Source organism: Bombyx mori, chromosome 25, assembly GCF_030269925.1.
Source record: "Bombyx mori chromosome 25, ASM3026992v2".
NCBI classification, from domain to species: Eukaryota; Metazoa; Arthropoda; class Insecta; order Lepidoptera; family Bombycidae; genus Bombyx; species Bombyx mori.
In genome coordinates this window covers 3,580,470-3,601,295 of record NC_085131.1, presented here as the reverse complement: position 1 = coordinate 3,601,295, position 20,826 = coordinate 3,580,470, and the positions used below count along the sequence as shown (strand labels likewise).

The window sequence follows — 20,826 nt, the reverse complement described above, 5'->3', positions numbered from 1 at the left end:
ACCCTCCCCCGAATCGATACTCGAGTGTCTTATCGATAACTCGCGCTGCACTAGTTCGGGCGTCTTGTTCGAAATTCGAATAACGCTTGGTCAAGCGCAACTCAAAGCTAGGAACGCGGTACGGTCTAATTTGCGCCAGTGCGGTGACTACGAGGCTTTTGCTCTATATGCTTGTGTACCTACACGTTGGCTTAGGAAAGCTCTTACCGAGGATTACGTACCTATATGTACCTGTGATTAGGTACTGTATATTTAAATAGTACGTTTGCATTCGGTACAGAGGATTTAGGTAAATCGTAGTTGTGCAAACAGAGTTGTTTGTTCTAGTCTTAGCGTCGGATTTTCAGAATGGCGCTAGGTTTAAATTATAGGTTCTTTAACGTCGTAATTCTGATCGGAGTAATACGCAAAATTCGACCTCATGTCTCAAGGTGCATGGCGACAATCAAGTAAGTCTATCGGCTCCGATGAAGCAGCGGTGAACTGATCGATCAATCCACAGCAATAAAAAGTTTAATAACATCCCAAAAAGAAACTAAAAAGTCTCTGGAAATCCAAAAGTACTGACGATAATCAAATCAGAAATCAAACACCTGTAATTAACAAAATTATGTTTGTATAAATATTTCTAAAGATTTACATCAGAATGATGTAATACGTCAAAATATTATCTGTTATTTTGTCTTAGCCGAAAGGAAACTTCGGTCAAACAGCCTTAAAAAAAAAGAAACAAAAAAAGTTAAAAAAAAAAACGAATATGACAGTGAAAGTGTCGGAAAAGTTTACAGTGGAAAGCATAGACCTATATAGTAGGGACACGACATATTGTTCTATACGTACAATTGCTTATATAAATAGCACCCATTTTGAAGGCACACACATAAACATATATCTATCACGTTCTTACTCAGCACTTTAACTCGCAGGAAAACAATATAACAGTATTTCAGTGCGTACATAAAATGAAACATGAATATACGTAAATATCTCCGTCTCCGTCTAATGAGGCCGAAAATCCGCCATGTTTAGCGCGCCAAATGTCATTGTCACGTCAGTTCGGCCGTCTGTTTTGGGTTGTACATTATTTATTGACTATGATATCGATTTAATATGATTGATTATATAAAATTTCATAATTTATCATGCTTAAAACATACAAAAATAATAATTAAAACGTATTTTATAGGATCTCAAGAAAGTTGATGTCCTAAAACTATTATCTATATGTATTTAAATTCATTATGGAGCCCTCATCCGAAAAATCCATTTTTCGGTCGGAATCTATTGATCATGACATTAATCATAAATACCACTTTAAAATATGTCATCAAAACATATTTAGACATTCTGTTTAGATATTTCGGGAAAAAGGCTACCGACAAAATCTCTTCGGAACTATTTAAATAAAATAGTTTTATTCCGCAGTGAGTAAAACACTATTGTAAATTTGTTAAATATTTAATAATTAAGTGATTTTAGAGAGGAAGTCACAAGGAATGACGTTTGTAATTAATGAATAAATGTTCTGTAGGTGTTTTTTTTTTCACGCGGTCCCTTGATAAGTTTAAAATTTGAATTACTCTCAAGCGAAAGTGATTCAAATGGTGCGGCGCACCTTCCTTGGGGTGCGCTGCGGTAGTATGTTACGGACTTTAGAGTCAGCAAAACAATTAAAATAGATTGTAATAGTCTAAGAAAAACACGTACTCAAAATACGATAACATTTAGCATGCTAGAAATGGGCTGATGGCTTTGAACTACGCCATATCTTTATGTTTTGCGACAAACGACAACTTTATAAAATCAGTGTAGCAACTTTTAAAAATCATCATATCGTTTACTTGGCAAATTCGAAGAACGAACTTGTCTTAGATTTCACCCATCTAAATCATATCATATTTGCACATAACAATATACCTACTTACTTCCCATTAAAGTATAAATTCTACAAATAAATAATACTCAACAATATTTAAAATAAAATGAGCCAAGAACGTTTATCGATAAAACCTGATAACATTGAAATCATTTGTACAGCACTAAAGCCGCCATGTTTTGTGGCCAGATGACGTCACGGTGGCACGAAATTTTGGTTGACGTTTCATTTCCATAGGTTTCCTACTTCATTGGTGGAAAGCGAAAGTTGTGGAGTCGCAAAAGTTGGCGAGCGTTGACTTTGTTTTCGTTCAACTTGGGATTCAATGCGGAGGGCGGTAGGGAGGGAGCCACCCAGCCCGGCGGCCCTGTAGGCCCTTTTGAGAGTTGTACTTGTAACTACAGAACGATTATGATAACGATATTCCCGCGCATTACTGACAAGTGACAGTTCTTTTTTTTTAATTTGCAAGATTAAAAGAGATATTTTAGGAGCACGGTGGCTTATTCCTAAAATAAATTTTTCGTCACATATGTTTTTTTTTTTTTTTTTTTAATTTATTTATTTAAGGTCGCTTTTTAACAACTAGGGTCATTAACGACCACAGTTTACAGTATCATTTTAAGTTACATTGACTTCGAAATCATACTAAATTATACAAACCAATGATCTTTAAAAAACTAAGGGTCTGCTTATACCCATCTTGAGTCAGACAGTCTGTTAAATTATCAGGGAGTTTACAAAATTGTCTTTCTATGTCATATGCTTTACATTCAATTAACAAGTGTACCACAGTTTGATCCAAACCACACTTACATTTGTTTTTATCTGTTTTGGTAATAAGATGTATGTGAGTTAAATTTGTGTGTCCAATCCGCAATCTTGTAAGAACCACTTGGTCTTTTCTTTTAGTTAAGGAAAAGGAAAGCTTATCAAAAATTGAATTTCTAATTTTGTCACATATGTTTATTTGGTTTATGGATTTAAAAAAAATGTGTAAGGTAATAAAAACGTTAAAGAATAGTGTACAGAGGTACTATTTACTTAAAAGGTTATTGAAATTCATATGTTTTCTTAGATTTGAGTGTTTTTTTATGGAATTGATATTGCTGGTATTAGAAACTGTTGGTGTACCATTAAGAAACATTATCCTTTTTAGAGTCCTATAAAATTTCCATACCCGTGTTAATTGACCACTAATAATTAACTTAGCGGAGTAATTATATTTATGCAAATGAAATTATTACCTCTTAAAAAAATCTCTTAACATCGCTTTTGTTTCGTCATCAATTTTAAGTAATGTCTAATAAATAACCTTTTGAAATCTCCTAACTCAACAACAACTAAGTACATAAAACCTAGTTGATATTATGTATTCAGTTATAGGCCGCAAGCTGTATCCATTATGATGTCTAGACTCTAAACTCATTAATATTACATAATGTTTATTGTTTTTGTAAGGGAACAAGAGAACGATCAACAAGTGCCTCATTAACATTTTGTAATTTTAAAGCACCTAGTGCCATCTAGCGATGATTGAATTAACTTATTTAAAACTTTGTTAACGTAAAAAAAGGCTAAGATTTTTTTTCAACTAGTTCCAATGATATCCCACAGGTGTCGTTAAAATAAAATAAAATTTTATACCAAAAACTTTTAGCAAACAATACCATAAATCAGCGGGTCTATTTATAGCATACTACCAGGATACAATAGTAATATAGTATTGTTTGTCGAATCGGCCAATTAGCTCTTTCGTTTCATTAAAGTTCCTGTAAATAGTAATAAAAAATGTGTGCAATTCACACGTGGTAGAAGTGAAACCTTCCAAAATTAAAATGCAATTATCCTAAACGTCTTAAGTATATGTAAAATTTTGTCATTAGTAAATAATTGTAAAGTAGCGCCCTCTGTGAATTGATATTTTAATTTCACGTATATTCCTAAATTAAAATTCACTACAAGAGCTTTCATACACACGTTAGTATTAAAAAATCTCACAGATGGCGCTGTATTAAATAGTATGTATATTTCTGTCTCATTCTTTGCTGGCTTCATCCTACACATTTTTGTATTTGTGTCTCTTACCTGTCGTTTTTTCCGTTGCATCCGGTTTGAAATCACAACGATTCTAAAGAAGTTTTCACTTCAATAAGTTTCATCTCAATCGTGCACATTCATGAAAATTACCATTTTTATTTTAGAATAGATTTAAAATACAATACTCCAATGAAGGTAGAGTTTATACAATATTTACTCGTTAATAAATCGCTTTTGATATTCAATTACAGCCGGAAAGAATAATGTCGCCGTACACGGTGATCATCAGACGCAGTGGGAACCCCTTCGAGCTAGCTCACGTGTTGGTGTCGTGGCTAATAGGAGCTGGATATGACGCATACGTGGTCGTCGGCTGTGCCACCAGAGACACTTGCATGGCTATAAAGTACAGGAGCATTTGTGCTGACATCCCTGATGAGAGCGAGGTTTGGGTGCTACCATCATGTTTGTTGCATTCTGAAACTATTTCTTTTGGTAAGAATATGGAAATCGATTAGTGCCTAAATAGGTACCGCCCAAATAAGAGATATTGAGTTGGAGACAAAAATTGCATGGGTTCTACCATGCTCGGTAAGAATAAATTTTAAATAATTTTAGTTTGAAGGTGCGGGATTTTTGCTATAGATTCCATGTTTCAAGGTGGGTAACGGTTTTTACGTGATTGTTGAAATATGAAATATTTTTTGGGGATGGAATGATAGTGGTTTGCGTTTATAAGCCTTGCGTTTTAACAGGAAAAGCCTGCTGCATCTGAAGCTTCCTCTAACCTAACAGCTCAAGGATAACTGCTTCGCGAATGCATCTCTGCTATACGGTATCGGAATCGCAGTAAAAAAAGTTCAATTTTCATTGCTTAGATGGGTGGGCGAGCTCACAGCCCACCTGGTGTTAAGTGGTTACTGGAGTCCATAGACATCTACAACGTAAATGCCGCCACCTACCTTGAGATATAAGTTCTAAGGTCTCAGTATAGTTAAAACGGCTGCCCCGCCCTTCAAACCGAAACGCATTACTGCTTCGCGGCAGAAATAGGCAGGGTGGTGGTACCTGCCCGTGCGGACTCACAAGAGGTCCTACCATCAGTGAACCTAACCTTCATTTATGTATCCAGAAAAAAGAAGAAATTCCACCACCTGACGAAGAGCCCAGATATCGCCTGGTGCCCCTACCGGATCTCACTTCTAAGTACTGCCGTGATATGGACAAGAAAGCCGATGATAAGAAACAAGCTGAACTGAACAAGACCGAGAAAGAGCGACTTCGTAAAATTGCTGTTAGCATCTTTATGCATATTTAATTTAAGGTCTCTTCAGAATCCACATAAAAATTTATAGAATAATTAAACAGATATGTACTTAACTGTGCTTACATCATTTTTAGTTGGAGTATAATCAGTATAATAATAATGTCCTATGTTATTTATAACATAAGATACCTGTTTTATAAGAAGTAATTATCTAGTACTAGCTGACCCGGCAGACTTCGTAGTGCCTCAATCGATAAATAAAAGACCTAAACTTTTGTATACAATAAACTTAAAACAAACAAAAGGAATCCGTCCGACGGGGGACGCATCAAAAGAAAAACAAAGTCGTTATTTTTATATAATTCCGAGAATTTTCATATTTATCTACCTTTTAAACCTTCTCTGGACTACCACAAATAATTCAAGACCAAAATTAGCCAAATCGAGTTCTCGAGTTTTAGCGAGACTAACGAACAGTAATTCATTTTTATATATATAGATGTATATGTATATAAATGTAGATTGGAGTATTTACTTAATCAAGTGTTCAGCCAAGCGGTCGAAATTCGTCCAGTAGCATCCACACCGCAATACTTAGAATCAATTTGTGTATTACTTTTTTTTGTTATTGTCATATAGTTCGACGTCGCTCTTGGCTCATAGCACCAGCGCATTAAGGGATGGGACAGTTACGAATGAGATTTAGACCTCATGGTCATCAAGCTGGATAGAAGCGTACAAGTTGTAGCGTTTGTCGGTGTAATTTGTTGGCGTTGGATGCTAAAGTTGTCGTAGCCTAAAGGATAAGACGCCCGGTGCATTCGTATCTAGCGATGCACCGGTGTTCGAATCCCGCAGGCGGGTACCAATTTTTCTAATAAAATACGTACTTAACAAATGTTCCACGATTGACTTCCACGTTGAAGGAATAGCATCGTATAATCAAAAAATCAAACCCGAAAAATTATAATTTGCCTATTTAGCGGTGGTAGGACCTGAGAGTCCGCATGGGTAGGTACCACCGCCCTGCCTATTTCTGCCGTGAAGCAGTAACGCGTTTCGGTTTGAAGGGTGGGGCAGCCGTTGTAACTTGCATTTACGTTGTAGATATCTATGGGCTCCAGTAACCAATTAACAACCAGGGGGAGCCTGTGGTCGTCCATCCATCAAAGCAATAAAATAATAATAATAATAATCGTTGGTTTTCAGGATTTGGAAAAAGCCCCGGCTGACGCTATTAACGGGTGGAGAACTCACGCCTGGGTCCTCGTGCTGCCGGGATACATGGGAATCGACGAACCTTTCTTCATAGAGCCGAGCGAAGGCGAAGGTCATCTCCTCGACTCAGAAAAATACCAATTCATAGACAGCGTGTACAATCACGAAAACTACTATGTGAGTTTCAACTGCAAATTTTATTGAAAACCGGCGAATTCCTGTGTCGAATTTCAACAAATTGATAGTATTTTTTAATCGGTCGATTAAAAAAGCTTTTAGGTTTAAATTAATCACGAGTACTATGTATAAATTATACGTAATGGAACATTAATTATAATAATTTTAATTATTGAGTTATTGTGTATTATATTTCTAGAACTAGGCAGTTTTAATTTTTATTAAGCCCTGGACACGCTTTTCTCTGACTCTTCTTCTTTATCTCCGCCTTATTGGGGTCGGCACAGAGAATTTTTCTATTCCATTCTCTTCTATCCACATCATTTCGGATCCTCCCGATCCACTAACGGTGCTTTTAGATACCCCAAGCATCGGTCACCGTCCTCGTCGAACCCGTCGCTTGCGACGAAGGGCTCGGCTAGTAAATTAACCCACAGACACAGCCCACTGAGTTTCTCGCCGGATCTTCTCAGTGGGTCGCGTTTCCGATCCGGTGGTAGATTCTGCGAAGCACGACTCTTGCTAGGGCTCGTGTTAGCAATATCGTCAGGTTTGAGCCCCGTGAGCTCACCTACTAGTTAAGGTTACGCTCATATGGTCTCTGTAGACCATCAGCTTAGGTATGAAAAAAAAGGCGTCATCTCAACACTCACTCCTCTCTCTCTCATCGTCATTCACACACTTCATCCCTGTCTTCTTCGTCAACCTCTTCCCCCTCTACCTTGCACTACCATTTCCATACATCTCCTAGTCACATGCATCACCTTTCTCTGACTATCGCTAAATAAATAAAATTATCAGTGAATTTGTTGGTACCACCTGTGTGGTGTTAAGAAATAAATAAAAGAGTACAACTACATACCTACCTACAACTTTTTTTAAGGCAAACGTCCAAAGCACAGACATTGGGTTGGACAGCCTGAATTATGATCTGAGCGACCTCTCAGCGTGGGAGCATCTTCTGGCCGGCGAGCCCCACCATCGGAGGCAGATGGTCGGCATTGACATCGCCGACAAGAAGACAGCTGTGCAAACAGAGAAGCATCTGGATATGCCAGTCAGCTGGGTTGAGAAACTGGAGATTAGTACTGATGGTAAAATTACGTTCGCAATTCTGAGTCGATTATTGTCTATTGTAAATCTGAAGCGAACGGGATATCCGTTACTTGGAATTTAGGGTGGTTGGCGACGTTAACTTGTAAGAGTCTTAGGCCCGGTTTGTGCTCTACGTAGCGCACTGAAGTAATTATGAGTCGACTATTATCAAAGCCAGCAATGTGACTTTTGGAAAATTATTGGTAAATCAGAAAAACGAATTATTGACTTTGTATTCCATTGGCAGTCACAAAACTCTTCTGAACGACATCTTAGATAAATAACAGCTTAAGTATTAACCTTTATTTAATGCAGTTTTTGAACCGTATTCTTTGAAGGAGACGATTATATTCAAATGAATCTGTATTGACATATCAATAAAAAAAATTTGTCCAAATGCACAGATTGCCACCTTTGATAATAGACGACTCTTATATCGATTTACTGTTGCTAACGCGACAGAATATCTAGTCGATACTGGGAAAGACGAACCCGAAGGTAATGAGAATGAATCTATGCGTAAGATACCTAAAAAACTAAAACATCGTGTATTTAAGTAGTAGGACCTCTTGTGAGTCCGCGCGGGTAGGTATTACCACCCCGACTATTTCTGCCGTGAAGCAGTAACGCGTATCGGTTTGAAGGGTGGGGCAGCCGTTGTAACTGTACTTGAGACCTTAGAACTCATATCTCAAAGTGCGTGGCGCATTAACGTTGTATATGTCCATGGGCTCCAGTAACCACTTAGCACCAGGTGGGCTCTGAGCTCGTCCACCCGTCTAAGACATAAAAAAAAGGACAATCCAAGCGCCTTAGTAACAGAAATCGACATAATTACTACTACGCCGCGTAGAGCACCGGTGACCTGCACGCTTCTCAAAGGATTAACAAAGCAATACCCTTATCAGAGTACGGTCAAAGATATCCGGGCAGCCACAAAGTGATACACTACAAGAAAGTTTTACTGGATAAGTTCTCGCCCTACTCCGAGAGGGATGGTGTAGTGAAGAGGATCAGAACGTTTGAGGACTACGCTTTGACCGTCCCGCTGATCACGTGAGTGCGTCTTCGACTTTACACAGTCCAGAAACGAGGCCTAATACGCCTCGTCACCACCGCTAAGAGAACCCTAGACTTCTCTGACGTGCGAAGGCTGTAGCTATGGAGAGGTAGAAGTAATGAGCACGCATCTTGTATAGGGAACCAGTTGAACATCTATCTATATCTAATATATAAAATTCTCGTGTCACAATGTTCGTTCCCATACTCCTCCAAAACCGCTTGACCGATTCTCGTGAAATTTTTTATGAATATTCAGTAAGCCTGAGAATCGGCTACTATCTATTTTTCATACCCCTAAGTGATTAGGGTTGTCCACCCCTAACATATTTTTTTTATTTGGACTTTTTTTTTTTATTGAGGTATTATGTGGTTGAATGAGGTTTTGTTATTTTTATTATATATTCCCTCATCGTTCACAACACTACATACCTCTTTCACTCATTTACCACATCCTTACACACTTACAATAAATTATTTTTTTTTTTTTCTACACTAGAAATTCCCTAGAAATCTTATATATTATGGCAAAACAATGTTTGCCGGGTCAGCTAGTATTATATAAAAATGAATTGCTGTTCGTTAGTCTCGCTAAAACTCGAGAACGGCCGGACCGATTTCCCTAATTTTGGTCTTGAAATATTTGTGGAAGTCCAGAGAAGGTTTAAAAGGTTGATAATTATGAAAATGCTCGGAATTATATAAAAACAAACAATTTTGTTTTTCCTTTGATATGTCCTCCGTCGAACGGATTCCTTTTGTTTGTTTTAAGTTTATTTTATACAAAAGTTTAAGTCTTTTATTTATCGATTGAGGCACTACGAAGTCTGCCGGGTCAGCTAGTCGTGTAATAAAAATCAAACTCGCAAAATTATTTGTGAGTCCGCACGGGTAGGTACCACCACCCTGGCTATTCCTGCCGTGAAGCAATAATGCGTTCCGGTTTGAAGGGTGGAGCAGCCGTTGTAAATATACGGAGACCTTAGAACTTATATCTCAAGGTGGGTGGCGGCATTTACGCTGTAGATGTCTGTAACACCTGGTGGGCTGTGAGAGTTCGTCCACCCATATAAGCAATAAAAAAAAAGTGTCCACCTGTAATCAGAAGGTTATTGTTTGAAGAATCACCGAAATAGCACCAGCGTAAGAAATGGAAATGATATGAATTTATTTAGTTTTAAACAGAGTGAACTGGGCTGGATTGAAATGAAGTGTGATAGCTTATGGCGGTGTTTTTAAAATCCTTCCACTAGCTACTGTGGCGCCCCCTTAATTGGCTCTCTTTCAGCGGACACTTTTTAATACACCAAAATGATGCTCCTTACTTCTACGCTCCATAGCTGTAAGATCAATTTGATTTAGGAAAGAGATAAACATACATCTAAGTTGTCCTATTAAAATACAATGAACGTGTTACTTACAAATATTCTACAGAGATAACGTTCTATGAAGCCGAAATTAGCCGATCGTTGCTTTCCAAATGTCGATGGGCAGCATTTATCGGCGGGCACTGTAGTTGTTTAAAATTCCAATTAAATTAAATTAATGCAGATAACGGAATGTTTTCTAGGTACGAGTGGTACAAGCATCGCGTCGACAAAATGGAAACCGTTCGAATAGATCACACGAAGCGTGAGATACGCGAGACGTTCGGTATCGGAAGGAGGGATCATTTACTCAGTAATTATTGTGTTTTTGGTTTCTTCAATACGCTTTTATTAGCTTGCTGTATTGATGGAGGAAAGCGGAATTGTCGTAACTCGAAAAAAAACAACTTTATACCAGAGCCATACGCCGGGTGGACGAGCTCACAGCCCACCTAGTGTTAAGTGGTTACAACGTAAATGCGCCACCCACCTTGGCTTGCTATCAAACGTAGGCAAACGTTCCAACTCCATACAAATTTGAGTTAACTTTTACGCTATCGAGAACGTTAAAAAACTCACCCTAAGCTCGTCTACCTACTAATCGTAAAGTTTTACTATGGAAAAAAATGTTCCACAGAGCACGTGTACTCCATGGACGCGCTGGTCGGCTCTGTGGAGGCAGTCAGGACCATGGAGTTCAATTACTACGCCCGACTTGACCACCTCACGAGGCTGGTCTGCACTACCCTTACATTCGATGAATATTATTCGAACAGAAGCGACAGGTACACTCTTAATGCTGTCCCAAATTTACGTTAGAATGCTTTTGGAGCTTGTCAGCACGATTTGAAGTCCAAGGGATATTTTGACCTCGTATTTTGAAGTAGGAAAAGTGATTGAAGTTTTGGTCTCATCGACTCCCGCAGCCACTAGATCAGACCGGCCGTTGTCTTTTCCTATCATCATTTACCTAATTATAGTATTTTTATCAGCGTTTAATTCAGCGTCAAAATTGATTTTTCAATAAGAACATTACATGAAGTCGTCGTGGCTTAACGAATAAGACCTCGGTGCATTCGTGTTGAGCGATGCACTGGTGTTCGAATCTCAGACGGGTACTAATTTTTCTAATGAAACTCAATGTACTCAACAAATGTTCACGATTGACTTCCACGATGAAGGAATAACATCGTGTAATAAAAATCAAACCCGCAAAATTATAATTTGCGTAGTTACTGGTGGTAGGACCTCTTGTGAGGCCGCGCGGGTGGGTATCACCACCCTGCCTATTTCTGCCGTGAAGCAGTAATGCGTTTCGGTTTAGAGGGTGGGGTAGCCGTGTGCATACTTGAGACCTTAGAACTTATATCCCAAGGTGGGTGGCGCATTTATGTTGTGGATGTCTATGAGCTCCGGTAATCCACTTAAATAATAAAAAATTAGACAAGTTTTAAAAGCGGTCCTTAAATCACTTTCGAATCCTTCATTCTCGGATTGTTCTCAGATTAGAATCAAGATTAGTAATATATACAGAAGGAACGAAAGAAACTAAACGTCAAATAAAGGACGTAACTGAGACGTACAGCAGAAACCATGAGATCCCATCAAAGCAAGACGTCTGGAAGAAGATCTTCCACCTCCAGGACAATACTATAGAACTGCTGTACCAATACGCGTACAATTACGTAACTAACAACACAAGGAGCTATATAAAACCTAACTTGGCTGAGACCGGCGGGAAAATCTTGTTCTATCCCGACAAAACCTCCGGGTATATCGTGAGTTGCGTTAAACAAACTTTTACGAAGAAAGAGAGAGAAAGGAAGAGAGAGAGGGGGGGAGGGGGAGGGTGGAAGAGAGAGAGAGGGGGAGGGGGAGGGTGGAAGAAAGAGAGAGGAGGAGGTAGAGGGTGAAAGAGAAAGTAAGAGAAAGAAAGAGAGAAAGAGAGAGAGAGAGAGAGAGAGAGAGGAGGAGGAAGAAGGTGGAAAAGAGAGAGAGGGAGAGAGTGTATTCTTTTTTGTACACAAAATTAATACAATAGAATCATAATAGTGTACAATCTTATAATTTCAATTAATTATAGTCGAATTTCGACTACCGGGGGACCACTAGTAGGTATTTGTAAATAATGTAATGCGATTCGCCGTGTACGCCAATTCGCGTAATTACAGGCCGACCCGAACGCTAAACAACCCCGCGACTTGGAAGTGTATTACGCCCTCTGCGAAAACATGGAATGGGAGCACGCGACCACGAAGCAGATACGCGACAGAGAGACCGACGTCAATGGATATCTGCGGCAGAGACACAAGGAGCTCACCGAACCGATGCTGGCCGTCGCGCTCTTCGATACCGAGAAGAACGAGGCCGCCAAGAAAGGCTGGAAGGAGCAGGTGAACAACTGTATCTTCTCTCCTCTTTGCGTCGATAATCCTCAGTGTTGAGGATCGTGGCCTTTTTGCTGCTTAGATGGGTGGACGAGCTCACAGCTCACCTGGTGTTAAGTGGTTACTGGAGCCCATGGACATCTACAACGTAAATGCGCCACCCACCTCGAGATATAAGTTCTAAGTCCTCGGTATAGTTACAACGGCTGCCCCACCCTTCAAACTGAAACGCATTACTGCTTCACGGCTGAAATAGGCAGGGTGGTGGTACCTACCCGTGCGGACTCACAAGAGGTCCTACCACCAGACCGTGTGTTGCTGGAATAGTTAGGCTACCAGCGATTAGCCAAGGAAAAAAGTATTACTTACTATACTGCTTTCTGTAGGAAGCAAAAAAAGCCGAAGTGACCGAACGAGAAAAGGAAGCTGAAATCGATCCGTTAGCTCCGTACCTGGCTCGGATGTTCGGCTCGGGGCACGGCTCCGGGAATCCGCTCACTGTCAAAGAAGCCACTCTAATCAGGGAACAGTGCATCAACGATTTCAAATCCAAGCAATTGGCCCGACAGATGCTCGTCCAGGAGAGGTTCGAAAAGGTGAACAGAAATTACGATTACGTAATCATTTGGCATCGTAAGGCTAATACTACACGGGCGGTTTTCCTTGGGAATCCGCTCAACAAAGCTGCCGCAGACCGTCAAACTACACGGATTGCGGTTTATCGCTGTCTTTTGTTCATTTCAACATGGATCCGTCAGTGATAACTGACCTTGCAACTCTATTATCAATATAATTATTAAAAAACAAAGTAACGCGCAATGTTTGGGTGGGAATATTTCATTCCATGTTTAGTGCATACCGCGATAGCCCTCATAAGTTCTTCTCTTACTACAGAATGTCTGTGAGCTCATTTGATGAATTTCTATCAATGTCCCGTGCAGAATGACGCAATAGCGGGAAACCGCACGGGTAGGTACCTACCACCACCCTGCCTATTTCTGCCATAAAGCAATGCGTTTCGGTTTGAAGGATGGGGCAGGCGTTGTACAGTAATATCTGATACTTAGAAATCATGTTTGAAAGAGGGTAGCGGCATTGACGTTGTTGATGTCTATGGGCTCCAGTGACCACTGAATGCCAGGTGGACCGTGAGCTCGTACACACATCTAAACACAAATTAAAAAAATACGAGACAAAAATACGGAGATCGTCGAGGGCTCGTGCATCTGTAGTGATTAGCTCTGTAATTCTTTTGTTAAATAAATGGTAAAACTGGTGTTTATTGTGGCTAAGTTGCGTTAATAGTGTGAAACGTTACTAATATAGTGTTTGTTTTGATTGTTTTGTTTGATGAATTGATTGTTTAAAACAAGGATATTCATCGTGAAACTTACATACGAACCTAAAGTTCTGTTTAGTTTCAATACTACAAAGTTTTGGTACCCACACCAAGAAAAAAACAAAAGCATACTTATATTTCTTATATATTCAGTTCAAAATATTAAATCACACAAGTATTACAATACAACTTTATCCCTGCTGTCCATCTGTAAACCACAAGACAATGGCAAAGTGTGGAGCATGTGGAAAATTCTTGTCAACCGCGGACTGTGCGCGTTGTAGTAAATGCAGTGACAATTTCCATAAAGGATGCGTGGCAATCCCATCTACGGGCGCTGCGCCTCGGGGCTGGATCTGCCCTAGTTGCTCAGCGAAGGTACCTCGTGGGGATAATGCGGCAACTCCTGTACGAGGGTTGACAACTGTCGGGGTGCATCACACTTCGAGCGAGGGAGATGTTGATGCAGATACGATGAATCGGTCGCTGGAGTCTCGTGTCGACCTTGGCTTAGAAATCCGATCTTTTAAGGATGAGCTGGTGGGCCTAAGAACTGACTTGAGAGAGTGCCGAAATGATATCGCTGAGTTTAAGGAGCTCCTCAAGTCTTGTCATGGACGCATCGACGCGGTGGAAGCCCGAGTGCTTGGTCTTGAGGCTCGTCTAGCAGAGATCGTCTCAACAGCAGCAGGTTCTGACTTGGATTCCACGGTGGCTGAACTTCGCATTCAGCTGCGTGAACGCGACCAGGACTTGCTCAGGAATGATATCGACATCATTGGTTTGCCGGAAGTCCGTGAAGAAAGCGCTTGTCATTTAGTCCAGGTTGTGGCGGTAAAACTGGGAGTGAAACTTGACGTGCGCGACATAGTTCACGCGGAGCGGATTGGTGCAGTAAGACGCAATTTCACTGAGGGCGACGAGAATCGTCCTCGTATACTATCAGTACGACTGGCTCGTCGCTCGGTTCGCGATGCACTATTGAAGGGAGCCCGCGTGCGCCGTAACCTCTCCACTACTGATTTAGATGTACCTGGCCCCGTCCGTACTGTATATTTAAATGAACGTTTGTCCGCATATAATCGCAAGCTGTTTGGTACTACCCGTCAAAAGGGAAAGGATAAAGGTTGGAAGTATGTCTGGACCAAGGACGGACGAATTTATATTCGTCGTGGTGATGGTACTCCTGCGCTCAGAATCAGAGTTCAGGCCGACGTGGAGAAGCATTTTGGCCCGGATACAGTTTGATAAAAATTATTATGTACAATATTTTTCCTATGTTTAAGTTTAACTTTATTTCAGAAACTGATACTATGTGCTTTGCATTTTTTCTACTATTTATAAACATGTCAATGTTCCGATTTGTTTATTGTTATGGGTTGTATTTGCTATTACTTATTATTATCATTATTAATCAATATTTTAATTGTTTTTCAAATCATTACAACGCAATGATTTGTGGCTTATCTTTTGAGTTTATATACGTTAATGATTATACTTCTACTGTGCGGAGTTATTGTGGTGTTCTCTGGTCTGGGTGGGTGTCTGGATTGAATTTGAATACTGATACCATTTCTTCTTTATCAGATTTTGATAGTTTGGTCTTGCTAGGCGTTTTGAATGAAAACTTTTTAAACAGTAATAGCATTAAAACTGATAAATTAAAGGATTTTTTCCAGATACACCCACACATTCTGCGCACATTGTGCATGTCTCGTTGTGATTGCCTTACTTTTATAAATGGTACGTAACCGAAAAGTAGTGTTTGGTCTATTGAATGCAGGCTCTTTGTCTACAAATCGGGACGAATTTCTTTTGGCCATGGCTCGCCATTCTGTTGACGTTATGGCTATAAACTAGACTTGGCTTAGGTTTGGGGAGGAGGGCCGTGCACCTTGTGTGTCAGGCTACAGGCTCAAGCATGTTCCTCGACCAGTTAGTATAAGGGGTGGTCGTGGTGGCGGGGTGGCCTTTTATCTCAGAGCTGATATAAGTGCTCGGGTGTGTATGCACCCCGGACATTTGGATGTTGAACAGTTGTGGATAACAGTGAATTTTTGCGGGAAAAAGCTATTAATAGGCACTGCATATCGCCCCCCTTGGTCTGATCTGGAAAATTTCCTAGAGGGATTGACCGAAAGTATTGGTGCTATGGCTCCTTATGACAATATAGTGCTTCTCGGAGATTTTAATGTAAACCTATTGGACTGTAATTGTTCTAGAACAAAAAAAATAAATGAATTTCTAAGCCACTTCAGTCTCTCGCAAATAGTAAGGACTGCAACACACTTTATGAGTGGTAGTAGTACTCTGTTGGATGTTATTTGTACTGACATTGGCATTAATGATGTCGGGGTTGATTATATTCCCGAGCTTGGCCACCATGCTTTTGTCACATGTGAGACTTTGATCCGAAAGGAAAGACCAATGTCTAGAATGATCACTTCCCGTCAATTTAAAAATATCTTGGAGGAGTTCTTTACTCAGGATCTAAATACAATACCCTGGTCGAACATCGCCCTCCTGGATGACGTTGACACGATGGTTTACACTTTTTCTATGTTTATTCTGTACCTGTACGATCTCCATGCTCCGCACAAAACCCTGAAATTCAAAACACGTTCCACTCCTTGGATTACTGATAATGTTCGATTATTGTTTAAATTGCGAGATGCTGCACGCTATAGATCACATGTAACTCAGGTTCATAGTCATAAACAGTATTATTTAGACCTTAAGAAGCAGGCAGCTAGCGTCTTAGCATCGGAAAAAAAGACCTACTACAACAATTATATTAATAGCAACTTCGGAAACCCTAAAAAGTTATGGAAAAATCTGAAATCTGATGTGATTCCGTCACATCAGGAGAAAGCATTGCCTGAACACCTTAATGACGCTAATGCTATCAATGATGCTTTTCTGGATGTACCCGGGGTCTGTAGTTCTGACGTTTCAGGATACTCATTCTTTGAGTATTCTAACACATCTCCAAAGTTTACGCTTAAAACTGTCAACCAGGATACGGTTCTTAAGATTATTAACAGCATTAAATCCAACGCTCAAGGCACTGACGGGATAAGCGGTGAGATGATATCGCTCTCACTGCCTTCAACATTGGAGGCGATTACTAGCATTATCAATAAGTCCATTGATACAAATACGTTTCCTGCTCAGTGGCGATGTTCTGTGGTTAGCCCTATTCCGAAAGTCACGCACCCTCAAGCTTTTAAAGATCTTAGGCCTATTAGTGTGTTGCCTTTTCTATCCAAGATCTTGGAGAAGGTAGTTTACTCACAGGTAGCAGCATATATCGAATCAAATAACATTCTTCCAGTGCTTCAATCGGGTTTCAGAAAAAGCCGAGGAACGGCCGCTGCTCTTACTGACATTGTGGGTAATATTCTCGAGGCTCGTGACAGGAGCCAGGGTACGATACTGACGCTGCTGGATTTCTCACGGGCTTTTGATACAATTAACACTGCCTTACTCTTAGCAAAATTAACTCACTATGGGTTCTCTGATAATGCTGTGCAATGGTTTAGCAGTTATATGTCGAGTAGAACGCAATTTGTACAGATACGGAAAGAAGATGGAACTAAACTAACCTCTACTTCTAAGCCGATTACTAGAGGCGTTCCCCAAGGTTCTGTCCTGGGACCATTGTTATTTATTTTGTACAGTGCAGATATCACTCAGTGTTTCAAGAATTGTAAATACCATGTTTATGCTGACGATGTACAATTATACCACTCTTTTGATGTTGGAGATACCCCTTCTGCTGTCAGTTTTATCAATGAGGATCTGCAGAGGATTGTCTCTTGGTCTGAACAGAATTCCTTAGTATTGAACCCCTCTAAGTCTAAATACATGATACTAGGCAGTAAATCTCAGATAGCAAAGATTTTATCACTCGATCCTAAGGTGACTGTTTCGGGTAAGGAAATTGATCGGGTGGAGTTAGCATGCAGTTTGGGTTTGACAATTGATCCCGAATTGCGATTCGAGGCCCATATTACAAAGAATTTAAGAACTTGTTTTTACAGACTGAAGATTCTGTACTCGTTTAGACAGTACGTCAGTGTACCCATTAGGAAGTTGCTTATCGATAGTCTAGTTTTGTCGAAATTAAATTACTGTGATACTGTTTATGGTCCCTGTTTACTCTCGAGAACTGAAAAATTAATACAACGCATTCAAAATGCCTGTGCCAGGTATTGCTTTGACATTCCTGTGAGAGGACACATAACGCCCTATTTAAATGATCACAATATATTGAAAATGGCAGCTAGAAGAAGGTTGCACTTAGCAGTCTTACTATTTGGAGTGATTTCGACACATGAACCTAGGTATTTGTATGAGAAGTTAGATTGGAGAAGCACTCAGTACAGGTATGGCTCACGAGCTGCTGTTAAGCCATTGTTGACGCCCAAATATAAAACAGCTGCTTTTCGGGGAGCGTTTAAATACGCAGCTACGCATTGCTGGAACGATCTCCCACCACCTATTCGTCACATTGTAACAAAGCATGGCTTTATTAATCGTTTAAAATCATTTCTATTGGATTCACAAAAACTAATTTAATTTATAGTATTTATAGGAACTAGTTTTATCCTTGCTTTTGAAAACCTCCTTTTATTTAAGTTATTTTTTTTTTTTTTATGTACAAGTGTAAATGTTGTGCTGCTTGCCAGTATTAGTAATAGTATTATCGTGCTTTATTTTATTTTATTTGTTGTTTCGTTGTGGGCTGCCTACGGGGTGCTGTTACTGTTTGCTTATTATGTTATATATGTATGTATTAGGGTTCACAATTTAATTTGATTTTTGTTTTGTTTTTTTCTTAAATTTTTATAATTTACTAGTTTTACTAATTTATACCATATTCTAAGTATGTACACACGTAATTAGCCTTCATTCCCGCAAAGAACCAAGGGGAAACGGGGGTGACTGAAAATCAGCGCTGTTCGATTTATCAACCTCGAACAGCAATAGCTGAGCCACCTCCTTTTGCCTTTTTCTCTTTTTTTTTCTTTTCTTTTATTTGTATTTCATTTTATTTTCTGTGATGTGAAAGGCAATAAATGATTTTTATTATTATTATTATTATTATAAAGCCGTAAGAGATTCTGGTTTTAATTACTTTTTCGCTGCACAAAAATTTGCGAATCAGCAATGTGTTTCTCATAAAATAATTGGCGATTTTTATTGCTTTCTTCATAATTATCCGCAGCAGCCTCTATTGCTGTATTAAATTTGTTCTTCATTTTCAAATTTAACAGTTGAACAACGAATACAAAAACAAGAGACTGTGGTACTTAGCGAACCAATTCATTCTGACACCCGAGAAAGAGAGTAACTACTTCACTATGAGGTCAGTATAAGTTATCTATTGAAATAATCCATGAAATAGATCGTAAATTTCCATTTTATTTTGACGTATTAACTTGACCGCAAAAAGCATGGAGGGTAGAGGTAAGGAGAATCGTCTCTGATGTGAAAAAGTGTCCGTTAAAATCTGCTAAATAAGGGTGGCGCTGCTAAGTAGCAACCGGGTAAATTTTAAAAAAGGCGCTGAACGTTATTAGAACAAGATAGAGAAATAAAAAAGGACGAAAGAACTGAAGCACTACAAAATCATAAAAAGTATTTTATTTAAAGCTGATAAGAAAATGCAATCGATGTCTCCACGTTTTACCACAGCAATAATTTTAGGTTATATTGACGAAATTAGTTTGGACTACGTAAACATGTGAGGTCTTGTATATTACACTGTTACTAACTACTCTATTCATTAAATATATTATATTTCCTAACTCGGCATACTTCAATCAGTTAACAACTGCTCCATTCCTATGCTAGCGCCATTCTGGAGGATTTTTGAACTGTTACTTAGTGCTGAAAGTGGGACACTTTTTCAAGTTTCTCCCATATAAGACGGTTCTCCTTACCTCCCTCCATAGCTAAAAGTCTGCGCTCCATAAAATGCTTGTAATGAACGATCTGACTTAGAAGAGGCGTGGAGTCGTAATTAATATTTTTTTATTGTTTTGCCTACTAACGAATGATTTACTGTGATATTGTCAGTTTAAAAATTGATGTCAGATTGAATGCATTCTCGCAGTGGCCAGTTGTTAGAAGCAAAAGGTCGCATATGCATGACTTCATAATGTTAATTCTAGATCGAAATCAGCTATTTAAGCGTCTGTGCGCTTTTTTTGGGGCGAAACTATTTTTCGGTTCTAATGACCTCTAATACTAGATGAACGGGGACTCCGACTCCCTCTGTACGTCTACAGAAGTCGTTTTTTTTTTAAAACAGATCTGCTATAACGTCTACAATTTTTGACATTTCAGTGCGGAATTAGCATTCCAAGTACACACACTAGAGGTGCGATTGACAAGGCATCAAGATTTGTCAGGTCCAAGATATAAAATCCTCCTAGAGTATCTTGACAAACATCCATTACTGAAGGAATATAATCGTTCAAAGAATTATTATGGCATAAAATAGTATTACGTTCATCTTCAAATTTATTTTTGGGTTGGTATATTTTCTTAAAAAGGGCCCGTGTGGACATACTGGCAAATTGTAGTCAAGCGCGGTATTAAAAAAGCGTATTAAAAATAAAAGAAAGTTTCACAGCCCTATTAGGGCCGTTTAATTTTGAATTTCGAGTTTACAAGAAGACTAATTTTTATTTTCAAATATGTAGGTACTTAATGTACGATTTTGTTTTTTGGTGAAATAAATAAAATTTATTACGGTGTTAACGTTGTATGAATTTTAAATTAGATGACTTACAGGAGAAACTTATCGATAAATAAAAGCAAGCGGAAACCGATAGTGAAATATGCGATAAGTACATACATGAGATCTTAAATTAAAAGCTTCCAGAATTTTATGGATTTTTTTAAGGAACCATAATAATATAAAATGTAAGAAATTGAACATATTTTTTCATCAAGATGAACGCTACTCACAACGAATGACTTCACCAGGT

The 20,826-nt window shown here is 39.1% G+C and overlaps 1 protein-coding gene across 2 annotated transcripts in view; it reads left to right on the top strand.

The window, feature by feature from the left end:
- Positions 1–20,596, top strand: part of LOC101743528 (dynein regulatory complex subunit 7) — a 198,743-nt gene extending 178,147 nt beyond the window's left edge. For both annotated transcript variants that reach the window (XM_038020260.2, XM_038020261.2), the window contains 12 exons: positions 4,168–4,362; positions 5,049–5,210; positions 6,393–6,578; positions 7,462–7,672; positions 8,582–8,729; positions 10,303–10,412; positions 10,737–10,884; positions 11,604–11,877; positions 12,271–12,492; positions 12,873–13,082; positions 19,105–19,196; positions 20,180–20,596. In XM_038020260.2, the coding sequence (XP_037876188.1) occupies positions 4,168–4,362; positions 5,049–5,210; positions 6,393–6,578; positions 7,462–7,672; positions 8,582–8,729; positions 10,303–10,412; positions 10,737–10,884; positions 11,604–11,877; positions 12,271–12,492; positions 12,873–13,082; positions 19,105–19,196; positions 20,180–20,336 (2,115 nt within the window). In that variant the 3' untranslated portion in view covers positions 20,337–20,596. The remainder of the gene's footprint in view (positions 1–4,167; positions 4,363–5,048; positions 5,211–6,392; positions 6,579–7,461; positions 7,673–8,581; positions 8,730–10,302; positions 10,413–10,736; positions 10,885–11,603; positions 11,878–12,270; positions 12,493–12,872; positions 13,083–19,104; positions 19,197–20,179) is intronic.
- The last annotated feature ends 230 nt before the right edge of the window (positions 20,597–20,826 follow it).